The sequence below is a fragment of the Tupaia chinensis genome, unplaced genomic scaffold (assembly GCF_000334495.1).
Source record: "Tupaia chinensis unplaced genomic scaffold, TupChi_1.0 Scaffold000320_1, whole genome shotgun sequence".
Lineage (NCBI taxonomy): Eukaryota > Metazoa > Chordata > Mammalia > Scandentia > Tupaiidae > Tupaia > Tupaia belangeri.
Window position 1 is genome coordinate 2,218,157 of NW_006159813.1, and position 15,500 is coordinate 2,233,656.

At 59.0% G+C, this 15,500-nt stretch overlaps 1 protein-coding gene across 2 annotated transcripts in view; it reads left to right on the top strand.

Moving 5' to 3' along the window:
- The first annotated feature begins 219 nt into the window (after nt 1-219).
- Nucleotides 220-15,500, top strand: part of PXN (paxillin) — a 21,329-nt gene continuing 6,048 nt past the window's right edge. For both annotated transcript variants that reach the window (XM_006151532.3, XM_006151533.3), the window contains exons 1-6: nt 220-299; nt 7,982-8,208; nt 8,485-8,612; nt 9,084-9,220; nt 9,329-9,530; nt 10,370-10,505. In XM_006151532.3, the coding sequence (XP_006151594.1) occupies nt 287-299; nt 7,982-8,208; nt 8,485-8,612; nt 9,084-9,220; nt 9,329-9,530; nt 10,370-10,505 (843 nt within the window). In that variant the 5' untranslated portion in view covers nt 220-286. The remainder of the gene's footprint in view (nt 300-7,981; nt 8,209-8,484; nt 8,613-9,083; nt 9,221-9,328; nt 9,531-10,369; nt 10,506-15,500) is intronic.

Genomic DNA, 15,500 nt, shown 5'->3' on the forward strand with positions numbered 1-15,500 from the left:
CTCAAGTCTCCGAGTCTCCGGTTACCTGTGTCCTGTGACCTTGGGCACAGGTCTGACACCCAATAACGAAAGCCGACCTGTCTGCACACAAGTGGTGTCAACCCCTTCGAGGCGGGGCTCCTCGGCACACAGGAAGCTACCCACCCTTCTGCACAGGAAGCCCGGGAAGAGCCGCCTTCCCCCAGTGACCACCCCCCTCCCCCCCCAGTGGCAGGCTGGAACACTCAGGCCTTCCCCCGGTTTCCCGTGTGTCACCCCTGGCTCACACTTCCTTCAGGACTCGGAAATGGCAGTTCCTGGTGAGTGAGGGATGAGTCAGCGAAGGAGAATGGGTGGCTGAGTCTTCGTAACCTCCAGGCATGGTTATTAAATATTGAAATGACACTCCGATATCGATCCTCCCTCACCCAGCCCCTTGAGGGGAGCAGTTCCTGTCTGGGAGTCAGATAATAGCAGTTGGCTGGACTAGACAAACTCAGGAGAGCTCCGAGGTGCTCTGCGAGTCTGCCCGTGATCGGACTCAGGCCTCCTCAGAGCTCACTACCAAGCACAGGGACGGACCTGCTCCTGTCCATCCCGCTGGTAGAGGAGAGAGGTTCTGTGCTGATGTGATCCAGCAGGATGGCTGGCTGTTTTCTCGGCTCCAACTCCTTCCCGCCCTCCGTCCTCCCTCCCTCTCAGTCCTCCTGTCCCACCTGCTGGGGATCTGGCACTGAGCAAGACAGAGAGGGCCCCTGCCCCCTGCTGCCTGGAGAGGAGACAGCTGACAGGAACCCACATGGCAGGGAAGGTCCCTTCCGGAGATGGAGCTCCTAGTCGGTGGCGCTCCCTGCTGGGTCGGGGCAGAGCGGATCTGGACTAACCCAGGACTGGACCTGTCTTTCCTCCGGGAGGAGGTTATCAGGATAAATATACCCACTCCCCATTCCTGGGGAGTTACTCACCGAGCCCAAGCACCCCGCTGCGGATTAGATTACCTCGCTCTCACTGCTCATGTGCTCTGGCGGGAGGGGTAGGGGCTTGGGGCCAGGGGAGGGGAGAGACCCGCCCTCCCGCTCTGCTCTCCTTCCTAATCTGGAAATCTCACCAGAGAGGACGAGATGAGACCATCCCCAAGCCGGTCCCGCTGTTTACATAGTGCCCTCCTTGGGACGCGCTGAGCCTGGCTCACTGCGTTTATCACTGAGCTCAGGCAGCTGGAAGGAGGCCGGGCAGCGTCTGGGACACTGAAGCCACCAAAGCTGCCCAGATGCTCAATAGGGGGCTGAAACCTCCCATGCCCCGAGTTCTGGGCCCGGCAGGAGAGACAGGCCTGGAATGTGGGAGCCTGGGTTTCAGACTTAGTGGCAGGGACGAGCAGCTGGGAGGCTCCTGGGAAGGCCCTCCTGCTGTGTCGGTGCTTCCAGGGCTGGAATTGTCGCACCTCCCTCCTGCCTGTCAGCTCTGGAGGAAGCTGTGCCAGCCCCGCCCTGGGGCGATGGAGGCTGAGTGACACTGGTCTGCGGAGAGACGGTGGGTGAGGGAGCCCTTAGGAAAGGCGGTGTGCCCGGAGCCAGGCTGGTGCGGTGGTGCAGGCTAAAATGCGCTGCCCACCCACACGGGAAGCTTCTGGGTCCACCTTTAGAGATCTCCGAGAACACAGGGCCCACGTGTGCCCATGATCCCTAGCTAGTGGAAGTCAGGGTTGGGTCGTGGCATCAAGACCCTCTGTCAGGGGTGCTGGGTGCTGTTTCTCTCATTCATTCATAGAAGAAATATAAAAAATTTGAAAGGGGCTGGCAGGTGGCATGGTGGTTAAGGCGCTGAATTCCCACTTGGCTGACCGTGGTTCGAGTCCAGACCTGGTGGCCTGCTTTTTCATTTTCCCTTTCTCTGTCTGGTCAAGATTTAAAAATAATAATAATAAAAAATAAATATTAAAAAAAAAAGGGGACCAACCCATGGCTTGATTACATGATTTGAATCCCACATGGCCTACCCCGCAATTTGAGTTCTGGACCCAGTGGCTTGAGAAACACACTGGGTGCTTGTGCGTATGTGCTGAAGATCCCCAAAGGAGGGAGAGTAGGGGGTACATTGTGACTGTTCCCCATGGGAGGTACTTTCTCACTCTCTTGCTCTCTGGAGCGTATGTGCCCTGTGGCAAACTTTTTACAAAAAGGAAATATCGGGGCCGGCAAGTGGCATGGTGGTTAAAGGTGCTGTACTCCCACATGGCCAACTGTTGTTCAAGTCCTGGACCTGGTAGCTTCCTTTCTCACTTTCCCTCTCTCTCTCTCTCTCTGTCTGTCTCTGATCAAACTGGAAAATAATAACAATAATAAATAAAGTTAAAATAAAAAATATTTCTTTAAAAAAAAAAAAGAAAAAGAAATACCTTGCTTCCCATGGGCTTCTCCCAGGCCAGGCCTCAAAAATACAAAGCATGAGGACCAGCAGTTAGCGTAATGGCTATGTCGCTAGACTCCCATGTAGTCGACCGCGGTTCGCGTCCCCGGACCCAATGGCTTAAAACTCATGCCAGGCACATGTGCGTGCGTGCCCAAGATCCCGAGGGAGAACGGAGGAGACGGGTTTGCAGTGTGGCCATCCCCCCCAGGGGTGATTTCTCGCTTTCTGTCTTTCTGTCTCTGTCTGTCTGGCAAGCGCACGTGCCCTATAGCAAAAACCTCTACCAAAAAAAAAAAAAAATACAAAGCATGCAGGGGCCAGCAGGTGGCATGATGGTTAAGGCTCTGGACTCCCACATGGCCAACCGTGGCTCGAGTCCTGGACCCAGTGGCTTGAGAATCGCACCAGGCACATGTGCATGTGTGTCCAGAATCCCAAGAGGAGAATAGAAGAGAAGGCATTGTGGCATGGCCATCCCTGGGGGGGTGGGGGTGGGGTTCTCACTTTCCCTCTGTCTCTGTCTGCCTCCAGCAAGGGCAGGCACCTTATGGCAAAAACCTTAACAAAACAAAACAAACCCAAGCCTGTGGAGTTGGGGCCTGATGGACCAGACCTCTTCCAGTTCCGCCTGTGGCTGCTGAATAAAATAACCTAAAGTGGAAGGGCGGGCATGGTGGCGGGAGGCCCAGGCATTGGGGCAGCCTGGAAACTCCAGGAGGGGCTGAGAAGGCAGGGTCGGTGCCCACATTTACCTGGCCCAGCCTGTGGGTTTGGAGCTGGAGGCCTAGGGGGCAGAAGCTTCTCAGGGCTTCGTTTTCTGCCAGAATGGCGCCCATTCCTTGGCCCAGGACTTGGTTGTAGCATCCTTTGCCCTCAGGGTGGGGATGAGTGGGGCTGCTTTCTGGACTCCTCTCCCCTCCTCCCCCTGGGCTCCACCCCTCTCTAGAGGGAGCTCCTGTCTCTTAGCGACTCCCCCCCAACACACACACTGTGCACTGTCTTAGAAGCTAGGTGAGCGCTTGGTGTCTGCTTCCTCCATCAGTCTCGTGAGTAACATGGTGGAATTCCCATTGGGTGGTGGGTGGGCAAGGAAGCTGAGGCATAAGAGCAGCCTGTCAAGGGATTGGCCACTGAGCAGGGTGTGCGAAACCCAGAACCATCTGTGCAAGTCGTAATGTCCAGCATCCTAAGAGGAGAGAATGCAAAGATGCCGGGTCATCCACCCCCCACGTTCTGGAGTCATCCTGGATGGGCCTTTATCTCATCTCCCTTGGCGCCGGTCCAGCTCCAGGCCTGTCTTGACAGTCTTTATCTCTAAGCTGGGGGAGGGAGGTGTTGGAGGGGAGGAAGGAGCCAGGCTTGTGAAAGAGCACTGACCTGTCTCCATGCTCCATGGGGTGGGGCTGGGTTCCCTGAATTCTGCGTAACTGAACTGTTGTGCCACGTGTCACTGGTCAGCTTAGGCCCCCAGAGTTCCAGGTGGCTATCCCCCTCAGCTGGGGACTGCTAGGACCCCAGCCTCAGCTCTGTGCCCCTGGGCTTTTCTGAGAATGTGAGGGGCACAATCAGCCTTTGCCCTGGAATGCAGGCAGACCGGCCCCTCTGTCCCCTCCCTCTGGGGCACTGCCGGGTCTGCATCTTAACCCCTTCGGATCTGCAGTTCAGAGGTTCAGAGACTCTCACCCCCCATGCTGTCAGTCACTGGAACCTGGAGAGCCCATGCGTGGTGCCCATAGCCACCTACCTTGTCCTGGACGGGCTCCTGACCTCAAGCCGCTGCTGCCCTGAGATTTTGCTTAGTCCAGGCACAGCCCGGGGGCTGGAGACAGGTGTCATGGCATTGCATTTGCAGAGAGGGGACTGGAAGTGAAGGTGTGTGTCCCTCAGGGACGCTGGGGTCCTGCAGACTGTGTGTCATCGCTGGTTGGCACCTTCAGAAGATAGTGTGTTCTAGACAAGGGCTGGGCGGCCGGACCATCCCGCCCTCCTCCTCATTGCCTGCTCATTTAGACCGACTGAGTTTTCTCGGGATTGAAACTCCACCGCGCCCATGGTCAGAGGCTCCCGGTCTTCCCGGCGAGAAAACTGGTGGTACAAGGTTACCTTTGGGTACTCCCAGTGGCAGGAAATGACAGGCCAATGGCGCCCTCTGGTGGGTTCGGCGCGTCATCTGCACCCCTTCCTCTCCAGGGCGTAGCTCCACACCGTGGCCTTTGCCCCTGGCAGGTGGGGGACTTTGCTCCCAGCATGCAGGCAGTCTGTAGACAGCCTTCCCCACCCTCACACATACCCCTTGCATGATCTCAGTGAAGCCAGCTTTCCCTCTTCTGTGGCTTGGGTCAGCCTGGACAGGCAGAAAGTCTGCAGAGCCCAGAGTGGTTTCCTCTAAAAACAGGTTGGGAAGCCCCATGGGAGAGCTTCCTCCTGCAGGGTGACTTGGGTCAGGAGGATCTCAGGTCTGGACTCAGAGACTTGGAGGATCAATGCTCAGGGTTCGAAGCTTTTCTTTACTTGAATGAGGGCCCCTGGCCACTTCCGGGGCAGAAGGAATCTGGTCCCAGTCTTCCCAGCACCTGAGCTTCCAGGCTGTGCCTTTTTCTCTGAAGGCGGAAGGTGGCACCTTTCTCGGAGTATGTAGGTAGAAATGAGGCTCCTAGCCTTCCCCCCAGAGAACTGGGGAACCCACCAGCATGGAGGTCTGCCTGTTGGGGACTCTTCTGCAGCATCAGCTCTGTTTATTCAAACCAGGGGAGGAGTTTGCTGAGCTTACGAGCAGACTTTGGCCCTTAACCATTTTGCAACCTCGGAGACATGCTTGCACTCTCAGGAATCCCAGTCTCCTCCTTGGCTGCCGCCTCTATTCCTGACTCTTCTCTGCGAGTTTGCGGGGGGGGGGTGTCTTGGGCAACAGAGACATGAAAGCCTGTCCAAATCCATTAGGCAGGGCTAAGAGGAAGAAGCCACCCTCACCAGAGACCCCATAGCTTGCGAATGAACTTGCTGGGCTTCCTCTCTCTCACTCAGATAGACAGAAGTTCGGAGAAAACTGGAAAACGTGCTTTCTGACACCTTCATGTGCTATTCTTTCTTTCTTTTTTCTTTTCTTTCTTTCTTTTTTTTTTTTTTTGGAGAGGTTTTTGCTATAGGGCACGTGCACTCGCCAGAAAGACAGAGAGAGACAGAGAGACATAAAGCGAGAAATCACCCCCCAGGGGGATGGGCACACCGCAATCCCTTCTCCTCCATCCTGCTTTTGGGATCTCGGGCACGCACGCGTACACACACACACATACACATGCTCCCAGCGTGAGTTTAAGCCACCAGGTCCGGGACTCGAACTGCCGTCGACTACATGGGAGAGTCCAGCAACATAGCCATTACGCCATCTGCAGGTCCCTTCACGTGCTATACTTTGAATGTTATGTTATTACTTTACTCTCTCTTATGAGGAAAAGGGAGCAGAGGGGAAGGGAGAGAGAAGCACCCTTTGAGGAGGCCTGGTTGTGCCAAAATTCACTTTCTTCCAACTTTCTATTCTGTCAGGATCCTGGGCGCATGTACACTGGGTGCACTTTTCAAGCCTAGTAGGCTGGGTCTCAAACCCTGGTCAGGCCACGTGGCATCCAGCTTCTTCTCTACAGCCCTTAAACACTGTGCTACAGGGCCGGCCCTTTCTTTTGTCTTCAAGGTTGCCCTTTTCATGTTTTGTCTGCCATTGAGTATTCAGAGCTGAGAGACCTGAGTTCAGAGCCCAGCGTTGTCACTTCAGCCAGCTCTGACAGCACGGGGTTGTGACCGTGTCTGGACCTCCACTTCACCCTCTGTCACTGTGAAGAGGAAGGCCGAGGACACCAGGGAAGCCCTGGCCCCTAGCAGACACTCAGGGACGGCAGCTGCTCCTGCTGTCTCTACCAGGTTGCCCTTCTTGTTGGGGGGACCTCTGGGCTTTGTCAGCTGGCTGTGCCCATGATGGACAAGGAGGGACTGGGCCCAGAGGAAGCAGGGAGGCTGTGTGAAGCCGAGGCAGCAGGTGTGGCCCTGGAGGGACCATTGGGATTGGCTCTGGACACTGGTTCCTTTTCTGTGGTTACCTAGACACATACCAGCTCCTAGTTCCGGGTGGCTAGAACGGAAGCCGGGCTTGCTCCACAGGGCCCAGGGGGTAGACACTGACCGTCCTCTGAAATCAGGAGACCAGGACCTGGGGGCTTCCCTTCTGACCATCCGGCAGGGCCCTGGGGTAGGTGTGGCTGGCCTCGGGGCAGCTGGGAGAGGGTGTGACCCATACCCGGACAGGGGCCTAGCCCTGTTCCAACGCTGGGGACAGCAAGAAGGAAGGGCCAGGCTGCCCGCCTACACGGCTCGGGTCCCCCACATTCAGGAAGTTGAACCCTTTTAACGCGGCCTCTTGCAGTCACTGCAGCCTCCCGCAGGCCGGGTTTGGGTTTTGTGGCTTCTGAGGAGTCAGTCGTGTTGTTCACTGACTGTGAGAGACAGGGCAAGTCCCTCCACCTCTCCAAGCCCACCTTCCTCATCCTGAAAGGGAGGACCAGAATTCCAAACGGAGACCCATGTGCTAAATACCCAGCGCCCCCCTTTGCCCTGTGGGTGGTTATCCCGAGGGCTGGAATCCAGCACCGCCTGACCCCCGGCAGGTCCCCAGGGCGCTGCCAGAGAGCACCGCAGGACTGAGGTGTGGCACCTGGGGCCAGGCTGTCTGGGCTGCTGGGCAGTGGAGGGTCCCAGGATGGTGAGGTATGGGGGGGGCGTGGTCAGTCCTACCCCAGCCCCATGGCGGCAGGGTGCCAGGGTAATGGAAGCTCGCACTTAAGGGCCGATTTGGCTCCCTGGCTGCTGTTGAGAGCAGAGTGGTGGGGCCCCAGAGCTGCTGGGGCCGGGCTGCTTGCCAGGCCTCCACAGAAACAGCCAACAGAGCAATTCTGCCCCCACATGGCCGGGGAGGGGGGAACCCGTGCCCCAGCCTCATTCCAGCCCTTACCTCCCCTCGTGCCTCTCCCCAGAGCATGGAGTCCCAAGAGGTGCTCGGAGCTCGGGGCTCTGCTTCGTGGTCAGCAGAGCCGGTACCACCTCGGGTGCCCCCTCCAGTCTGGGGACTGAGAAAACCTGAGCTCTTGGAAGTTAAGTGAGGGCCTGGCACCGTCTGGGCCCCTCCCTGTGACGTGGGGCCCCTCCCTGCGACGTGGGGCCCCTCCCTGCAAGTCAGAGTCAGAGGGCTGAGCTCCAGGCAGGCGTTTCTCACTCCCAGCCGGCCAGCCACACGGGCGTGTGAGGAGGGACTGCAGAGCCAGGTGTCCGGCTCCGGAGGTCGGCGGGGCCCAGGGGGCAACCCCAAGAGCGAGCCTCCGGGCACCTTCGTCACGGGCCGTGGGGACGGGGTGAGTGTAGGGAGCTGGGTCATGGCCAGGCTGCTCTGGGCCAGGAGCTTCCCGTCCTGTCCCGAGGCTGGTGATTTCTCCTATGGGTGGGGCAGGTGCTGAGAGGCATTAACTCTTGAGGTGCAGCAGGGAAGCACTGCCGCGGAGGGCCCCCGGGTGCCAGAGCCTCACCGTCTTCCACCTTCTCATTGCAGACGCTCTCCTGGCAGATTTGGAGTCCACCACCTCCCACATCTCCAAACGGCCCGTGTTCCTGTCTGAGGAGACCCCCTACTCATACCCAACTGGAAACCACACGTACCAAGAGATCGCCGTGCCGCCCCCTGTCCCTCCGCCCCCGTCCAGCGAAGCCCTCAATGGCACCATCCTTGACCCCCTAGACCAGTGGCAGCCCAGTGGCTCCCGATTCATTCACCAGCAGGTAAGGCGGGGACAGGACGGAAGCCCCAAGGTCTAGGGGCCAGAGGAGCTTATCTAGCAGGGACTTGGGGTCCCGTGTGGGGTAAGCTAGGGGAATCGGCTCTCCCAGAAGCAGACAGTGCTGTCCCCTCCTACCACATGAGACAGTGACCAAGTGTTAATCACGGCCTTCTGCTAGACTCTGGAAATTCCCTGGGGATGACGGGTGTGAGCAGGAGTCTCCTGGAGGGTGACTCGGGCCCTCGAGGGTGGCCTCTGAGCACTCTCCTTCCTGCAGCCTCCGTCCCCATCCTCGTCCCCGTCCCCTGCGTATGGCTCCAGTGCCAAAGCCTCCAGTGCCTCCAACCCCCAGGACAGTGTCGGCTCGTCCAGTTCCCGAGCAGGCGAGGAGGAGCACGTCTACAGGTACCAGTGCCAGCTCTACCCTCCTGGGGCACCTCCCTGCCCACACGCAAGTCCCGGGACCTCCCGTAGCTGGAGGCAGATGAGGCCCAGGACAGGCAGGGCAGCCAGCCCTCAGGGGGCTTGGCCTCCAGGGTCTTTGGCTTCGAATGCAGAAGGCTCACATGTGCTATGACAGCCCCACCTGTCCCATGCATGATGGTGGCCGCACTGAGGCTCTGGCCAACTCTTGGGCCTCCCGACCTGCCGCTGCCTTATCGCTGCCAACTGCTTGCAGTGGCCGGGCTGTCAGAGCATCTCGTGGGGTGGAGGAACTGAAGCAAGACTTCCTTCCTCCCCTCTTCTGACCACATCCCTGCTCGACTGTGTCCTCTCGCTGTATCCCACCTGCCTATTCTTGAGAGTTTGGGGGCTGTTGAGCCAGTCTGAGTCAGGGGAGCACCCCTCACTGTCACCTTTTTCTGCTTCCCCAAGCTTCCCCAACAAACAGAAGTCGGCCGAGCCCTCCCCCACTGTCATGAGCTCCTCCCTGGGCAGCAACCTTTCCGAGCTTGACCGGCTCCTGCTGGAACTCAACGCTGTGCAGCATAACCCCCCAGGCTTCCCTGCAGGTAGGACCTTGGTCCCTGGGGCGGGAGCCTGTCCGCACCCCCAGACCCACCTGCTGGTCCTTGGAGGGCTCAAGGTCTGAGCGACTTCTTTCTCTCCCTGTCCGCAAGATGAAGCCAATGTGAGCCCCCCTCTGCCTGGGGCCCTGAGCCCCCACTACAGCGTCCCGGAAAATCATAGCTCCCTGGGGGGCAAAGCCGGGCCCCTGATGAAAGAGAAGCCCAAGCGGAACGGGGGCCGAGGCTTGGAGGATGTGCGGCCCAGCGTGGAGAGCCTCCTGGATGAACTGGAGAGCTCCGTGCCTAGCCCCGTGTGAGTACCCAGCTGCCCCGGCCCGGGAAGGTGCACCCCAGCCAGTCCTGGCTCCAGTGTTTGGGCATGGGGCTCTAGTGATGAGTCACGTGGACACCACCCCTGCCTTCAACCAGCCCCTGTCCATCAGAAAAGACAGACCAGGGATGAAAGGTGGCATGGTGTTTGGGGCACTGACTCCCACATGGCTGACTGTGGTTCGAGTCCCGGACCTGGCAACTTTTCGCTCTCTCTCTCTCTCTCTTTCTCTGGTCAAATTGAAGAATAATAATAGTAAGTAAAAAGTTTTCTTTTTTAAGTTTATTAATAAAAAGAAGAAAAGAAAAGATGGACATTGCACACACCGAGGGCTCCTTAGCCTAGAGGCTGTAAGCATAGGCTTCGCAGCCCCCCGGAGGGTTCAGATCCCTCTGCTGGTTCCTAAGTGTCAGCTCAAGCCCGTCTGTCTTCCCATCTGTAAAATGGGATGGGGAGACGGGAAAATGGGCTAAGACCACCGACCTCAGCGGGGGCGAGATGAACCCCCTGAAGTGCTCGGAACGTTTCTGGCTCAGCACGTGATGCACACGCAAGGGTTTCACGATACAAGCCCTTAGCATGGTCACGTGATCATGGTTGGCTCGGACGTGTCCCGTGCTATGGAGGAGACACGCGGCCTGGATTGGCTTCACAGGCGAGCTTCCACCCAGGCCGGGAGCGCTAGGGAGTCTTCCTGGGAGAGGTGCCGCTGAAGCTGCCTTCCCTTCTCCCAAGTCGTCCCTAGCTGACAGCAGGGCGAGGGACAGTGGGACCACCTCGGGGTCGGAGCTGAGACCTTGACCCGATTGCCTGCCCTGCAGCCCCGCCATCACTGTGAACCAGGCTGAGGTGAGCAGCCCTCAGCGAGTCACCTCCAGCCAGCAGCAGACGCGCATCTCGGCCTCCTCTGCCACCAGGGAGCTGGACGAGCTGATGGCCTCGCTGTCGGATTTCAAGGTGCCCTGCAGCCCCTGCCCCCTTGCCCTCATCCCGCTCCCCTTCCTCAGTGTGAGTAGCTGGACCTCGGCCCCTCCATGCTTGGGGACCTCACCTCTGAGCCAGGCACCCTGTAAGGCACCAGCCTTGCCAGGACATGGGATAGGAGAGCCAGGCCAGGCTGTGTAGGACGTGAGCTGCCCTGACAGCCAGTGAGGACGGAGAAGCCAGAGGAGCCCTCAGCTGGGACCTTCCTCCCTCTCAGGCGCTCCCAGCCACCCAGGTCAAGGGGATCAGGAGGCCGGGACAAAGAGCCCTGTGTCGATGGCTGCTCTTAGTGGGGGAGGGCGGTCTGTGCTGTGGGACTTGGGATCTACGCCTGGGAGGCCGTTTTCCCTGGACCCCGTCTCCCACGCTAGCTGTCCTCAACGCGTCTTTTCTTTCTGCCTTTGGCTCCTGAAGCCACAGGCCTTGCTAGCCTCCTCTCCTTCCCTTGCCCTGGCTGGGGGTGGCAGTTGGGCCTCTGAGTTCCCACAAGTCTGTCTGTGGGAACCCTCACCCGCCAGGCTCTTGGTCTGGTGCTGCCTGAGGTGCCCCTTCTCCCCTGCCGGGGCTCCGACGGCCACTGGGCTGCATGTCTATTTGGGGGATCCAGTGCGCGGACAGGGATTGGTGTTGACGAACGCTCCGGCAGGCACTTTGCCCATACACATGGGTCGGCCATGACCTTCGGGCACGGCTTAGGGAATTCGAGAAGGGGGACGAGGGAACAAGTGGCCCGTGTTCGTGGCCCTGATGGTGTCTCCTGCCTCCCTTCAGCTAAGGGAGGCTTCCAGGAGGAGCCTGGCTGGGGCTGGGGGTGGGAGTGTAGCCTGGGCTTGTGACCCTTTGCAGCTTGGGTTGGGTCGGGTTGGATCAGGCTGTGGTTCCAGTTCTGAGCAGCCCCAGTCAGAAGCGGGCCAGCTGGGTTCCGGAGCCCGTCCCTGGCTCCTGGCAGGCTGTCGCTTTCTGACCATCCTGATGGCCCGAGAAGAGGAGCTGCCCTGGCTGTAGGCGTGGAGCAAGGACTCGCGATGCAGGAGGGCTCAGACTGTCCTGGAGGGACACAGCGTGTGCTGGGCTGGCACCTGAGGTGGCACTCTCTCCCTGGTCACCATCTCCCTGTTGCCCACCTCTGCCGGGTCCTTTCTCCCTCGTATCTGCTCTGGGAGCCCCTGCGAGTGTGGCTCAGTGGCTGTTTTCCTTGGCCTGGGTTTCAGGAAGGTCCAGGACATGGAGACCAGAAAAGCCTTTTCTTTGGTGGTGCGGGGGAGGGTGATCTGGATCTTCCTCCAAGTTTAGCCCTGTATCTCAGCTGTGCAGTCCCGGGAGAGTGTAGCCCGTGGCTCTGGCTCTGAGAGCCCGACTCAGAGGTGGAGCACCCCCTGGCAGTGAGCTTCCTTCCTCACCTCTCCCCATCTCTCTCTCTCCTCTTCCCGCCTTTGTCTCTCTCCTCCTCCAGACCAGCTCCTCTGCTGTGGCCCCTGGCCCCCTGGGGCTGCTGCCCAGCCCAGCCCCGTGCCCACCACCTCCCCCTTCCCCCCCTCCTCCCCCTCCCATTCTGTCTGTATCCCTGCCAGCCACCACTGAGTTCTCCCCTCTAGGCGAGGCCCTCTGCACTGAGGAAAACGGACAGGGTCTTCTGCCCCCTGTGGCCCCCACCTGGCTTGATTTATCTGGCCTTAAGGTGACACCTGGCCCTTGTGACTCAGGAGCTCCCTCTATGGAGGGTTCCCCAGGGTCATTTGGTACAGGGAGCCGGGCTCGAGATTGGAGGGACCCACTGAGCCCCACAAGTGAACCCTCCAGGGCCTCCCCCTGCCACCCTCTATCCGGTGCTGGCAATGCAGGTTCCCAGGATTCTGGAGACCCTCTGGGGCCAGCAGCCAGCCCTTTGCTCCCAGAGGAGGCCATGGCTGCCATGTGGGAGCAGCCGTGGGCCCTGGAGGCCCTCAGGCCTGAGGCTTCTCAGGGAGCTGCTCGCGGCTTTCAGGAAGTCACTGAGCCGGCTGTCGTGGCTGTGGACCGCCAGGCCATCTTCCCAGATACCTGGAGCCTCACAGAGGGACATGGCCAGCAGGAAGAGAGGACAAGACCAGAGCCAGGGGGGCTGGAAGGCCTGGCCCCAGCTGACAAGGAGCAGCTGGGTGCAGAGGTGCCCAGGAAGGGGAGCCCACGGGGGCCAGTCCAGGGACCTGAGACCCCACCGAGCCCAGAGGGCACCACTGCAGCTGCGACCGAGGCCAGGAAGGAACCACCGGAGCTGCCATATGCCACGGCCATGGGCACGGCCAGCACCACAGAGAGGATTTCCACCTCCGGCCAGGCAGGCTCCGGCTTGCACGACCGCTAGGCATGGCTCTTGTCGGGGCTGAGTGTGGGCTGCTCCCCGCTGACTGCATGCAGCCTCCCGCCCCGCGCATGCCTGCTTGGGCAGAGAGCACCGGCATCCCGTGGCCTGCAGCCCCAACGGCCAGCTCTCACCAGTGGGCCCAGTGGGGTCAGCAGAGCTCCCAGACCCTGGCATTTCCTGTAGCAACAACCCACCTCTGTCCCTCAAAGGCTTTTCCCTTTGGATGGAATGGTTAAAGGCGTGGACTTTGGGACCAGGTCATCCTGGAATCAGACCACACTTTCTACACCTGCTCTCTGTGACCTCAGGCAGCCCCCCCTGCCACCAGCCTCAGTTTCCTCATCTTCAAAATAGGGGTAATAACAGGCCATTTTCTTCTTTCTTTCCTTCCTTCCTTCCTTCCTTCCTTCCTTCCTTCCTTCCTTCCTTCCTTCCTTTCTTTCTTTCTTACAGAGATTTTTGCTATAAGGCACATGTGCTCACTGGAGAGACAGAGAGAGATAGAAAGTGAGAAATCACCCCCCAGGGGGGATGGCCACACCGCAATCCCTTCTCCTCCATTCTCCTCTCAGGATTTTGGACACGCACACGCACGCACACGTACCCAGTGTGAGTTTTAAGCCACCAAATCCAGGACTCAAACTGTGGTCAACTCTGTGGGAGTCCAGCGACGTAACCATTACGCCACCTGCTGGTCCCAGCAATAGATCATTTTCTGCCAAGGTCGCCCAGGGGCTCAGAGAAGCGCCCAGGGGCTCAGAGAAGCTCATTCCCGGAAGGGGCTTCAAACACAGCGTGTGTTCTCTTGGCAGCCATGGCTGACATTACTGTCACCTGTTTCTTCTTTAAAAACTTTATGTCCTTTCCCCAAAGAAAACAATAAAAAACCAAAACCACTACAAACAATATAATATGATGGAATATAATGTGACGTAGTATTATAAGTAAGATAAAAACAACTGGTCAAACATTTGCTGGAAGGAAAGACCACATATATATATTTTTAAATTAATTTATTTATTTAAAAGAATTATTTTACTTAACTTTATTTATTTTAATTTGACCAGAGAGGGACAGAGTAAGAGAGAGAGAGAAAGTGAGAAAGTAAGCCACCAGATCCGGGATTTGAACCATGGTCGACCATGCAAGAGTCCAGCGCCCTTAACCACCACACCACCTGCTGGCCCCATTTTCATTATTTATTTTGTTAGAGGTTTTTGTCATAGGCTATATGCGCTTCCCTGAGAGAGACAGAGACTGTGAGAAGGAAAGTGAGAAATCACCCGGCAGGGGGATGGCCGCAGCACAATCCCTCCTCCACTCTCCTCCTGGGATCTTGGGCACGCACACACACGTGCCCGGTGTGTCTTTCAAGCTGCTGGGTTTGGGACTCAAACCCCAGTCGACCATGTGAGAGTCTAGCACCTTAACCACTATGCCAGTGCTGGCCCGACCACATATTTCTATTGTAAATCAAGAAAAGAGAGAAAGAGAAAGCCTTGTGCTCTGGGAAGAGCTCCCACTTACCTTCAGATAATTTTTCTAATAACCCTATGAGGTGGTAGAGAAAATACTGCTGCCCCGTTTTAAGGATGGAGAAGCTGAGGCCCCTAAGGTCAGGGCCCACTCGGAGGTGAGCCCCAGGGCAGGGTCTCTGCCCCTCTGCTCCCCCCACACCCCACTTGGCTTGCTCTTCTCTGGCGGTTTCCTTCTGCCCTAACCTCCCCCGGCACCCAAGTGTGGACTGAGCACTTCACCCCGAGCCCCGAGTGGGACTCTGACGGCTTCCCCCTCCCCCCCAGATCCGCTCCGTGATCAGGAGGAGCCGGGAGACGGGCCACGCGCACCCCATGTCCCGGGAGCCCTCCCCTCGCCGCCGGCTGGACCCCGCCACCCTGAGCAGGACCCCATCCCAGGAGCGGCTCATCGCAGAGCTGCAGGGTCGGCTGGGCATCCAGCCGGAGGCGGAGGAGGCCGCGGGGCCGGCAGAGGCCTCCGCCCAGGACTGGCTGACAGAGGGCGTCGTCATCACCGTGCAGCCACGCGGGAGGCGGGCTGGGGGGCAGCTGGTAGAGAAGGTAGCAAGGAGGTGGCGAGGGCAGGGCACGGGGCCTGGACTCTTCCCTGGCTCAGTGCCAGCAGGAGGGAGACGTGGGCTGGCAGGGTGGTGCTCACGGCCCACGGCCTTGTAGGGCTGGCCTCGCTCTTGGTGCCAGAGTGGGAAGGCCCCTGGGGGCCTGGGGATGACACCTCTTCCTCCTCTGCCCCCTCTGCCCTCGCTGCTCCTGAGCTGCTGATTCTTGGTCTTCCTCATCTCTCCCCATCTCCTCCCCAGGTCGTCTTCCCTCCTGGCTCCCCCATCCCCCTGCGAAGAACCACCTCTGCTCTGGCTTCTCCTGTCCCTTTGCTCCGGCATCACAAAGACGCCTCCTCCAGCAGCTCTTCTCCCCTGCCCAGCCTGCCCTCCCCCTGCCCCCTGGGACCCTCTGCACCCACCCGTGATTCTCCTGGAGTCTGGAGTGCAGGGGAGGCGCCCCCAGAGGAGGGTGTGCAGGGCTCTGCCCCTCCCACCTCTGCACCCCACACTGTGAGATCCGTGGGCTGCCAGACCGACGAGGACCCGC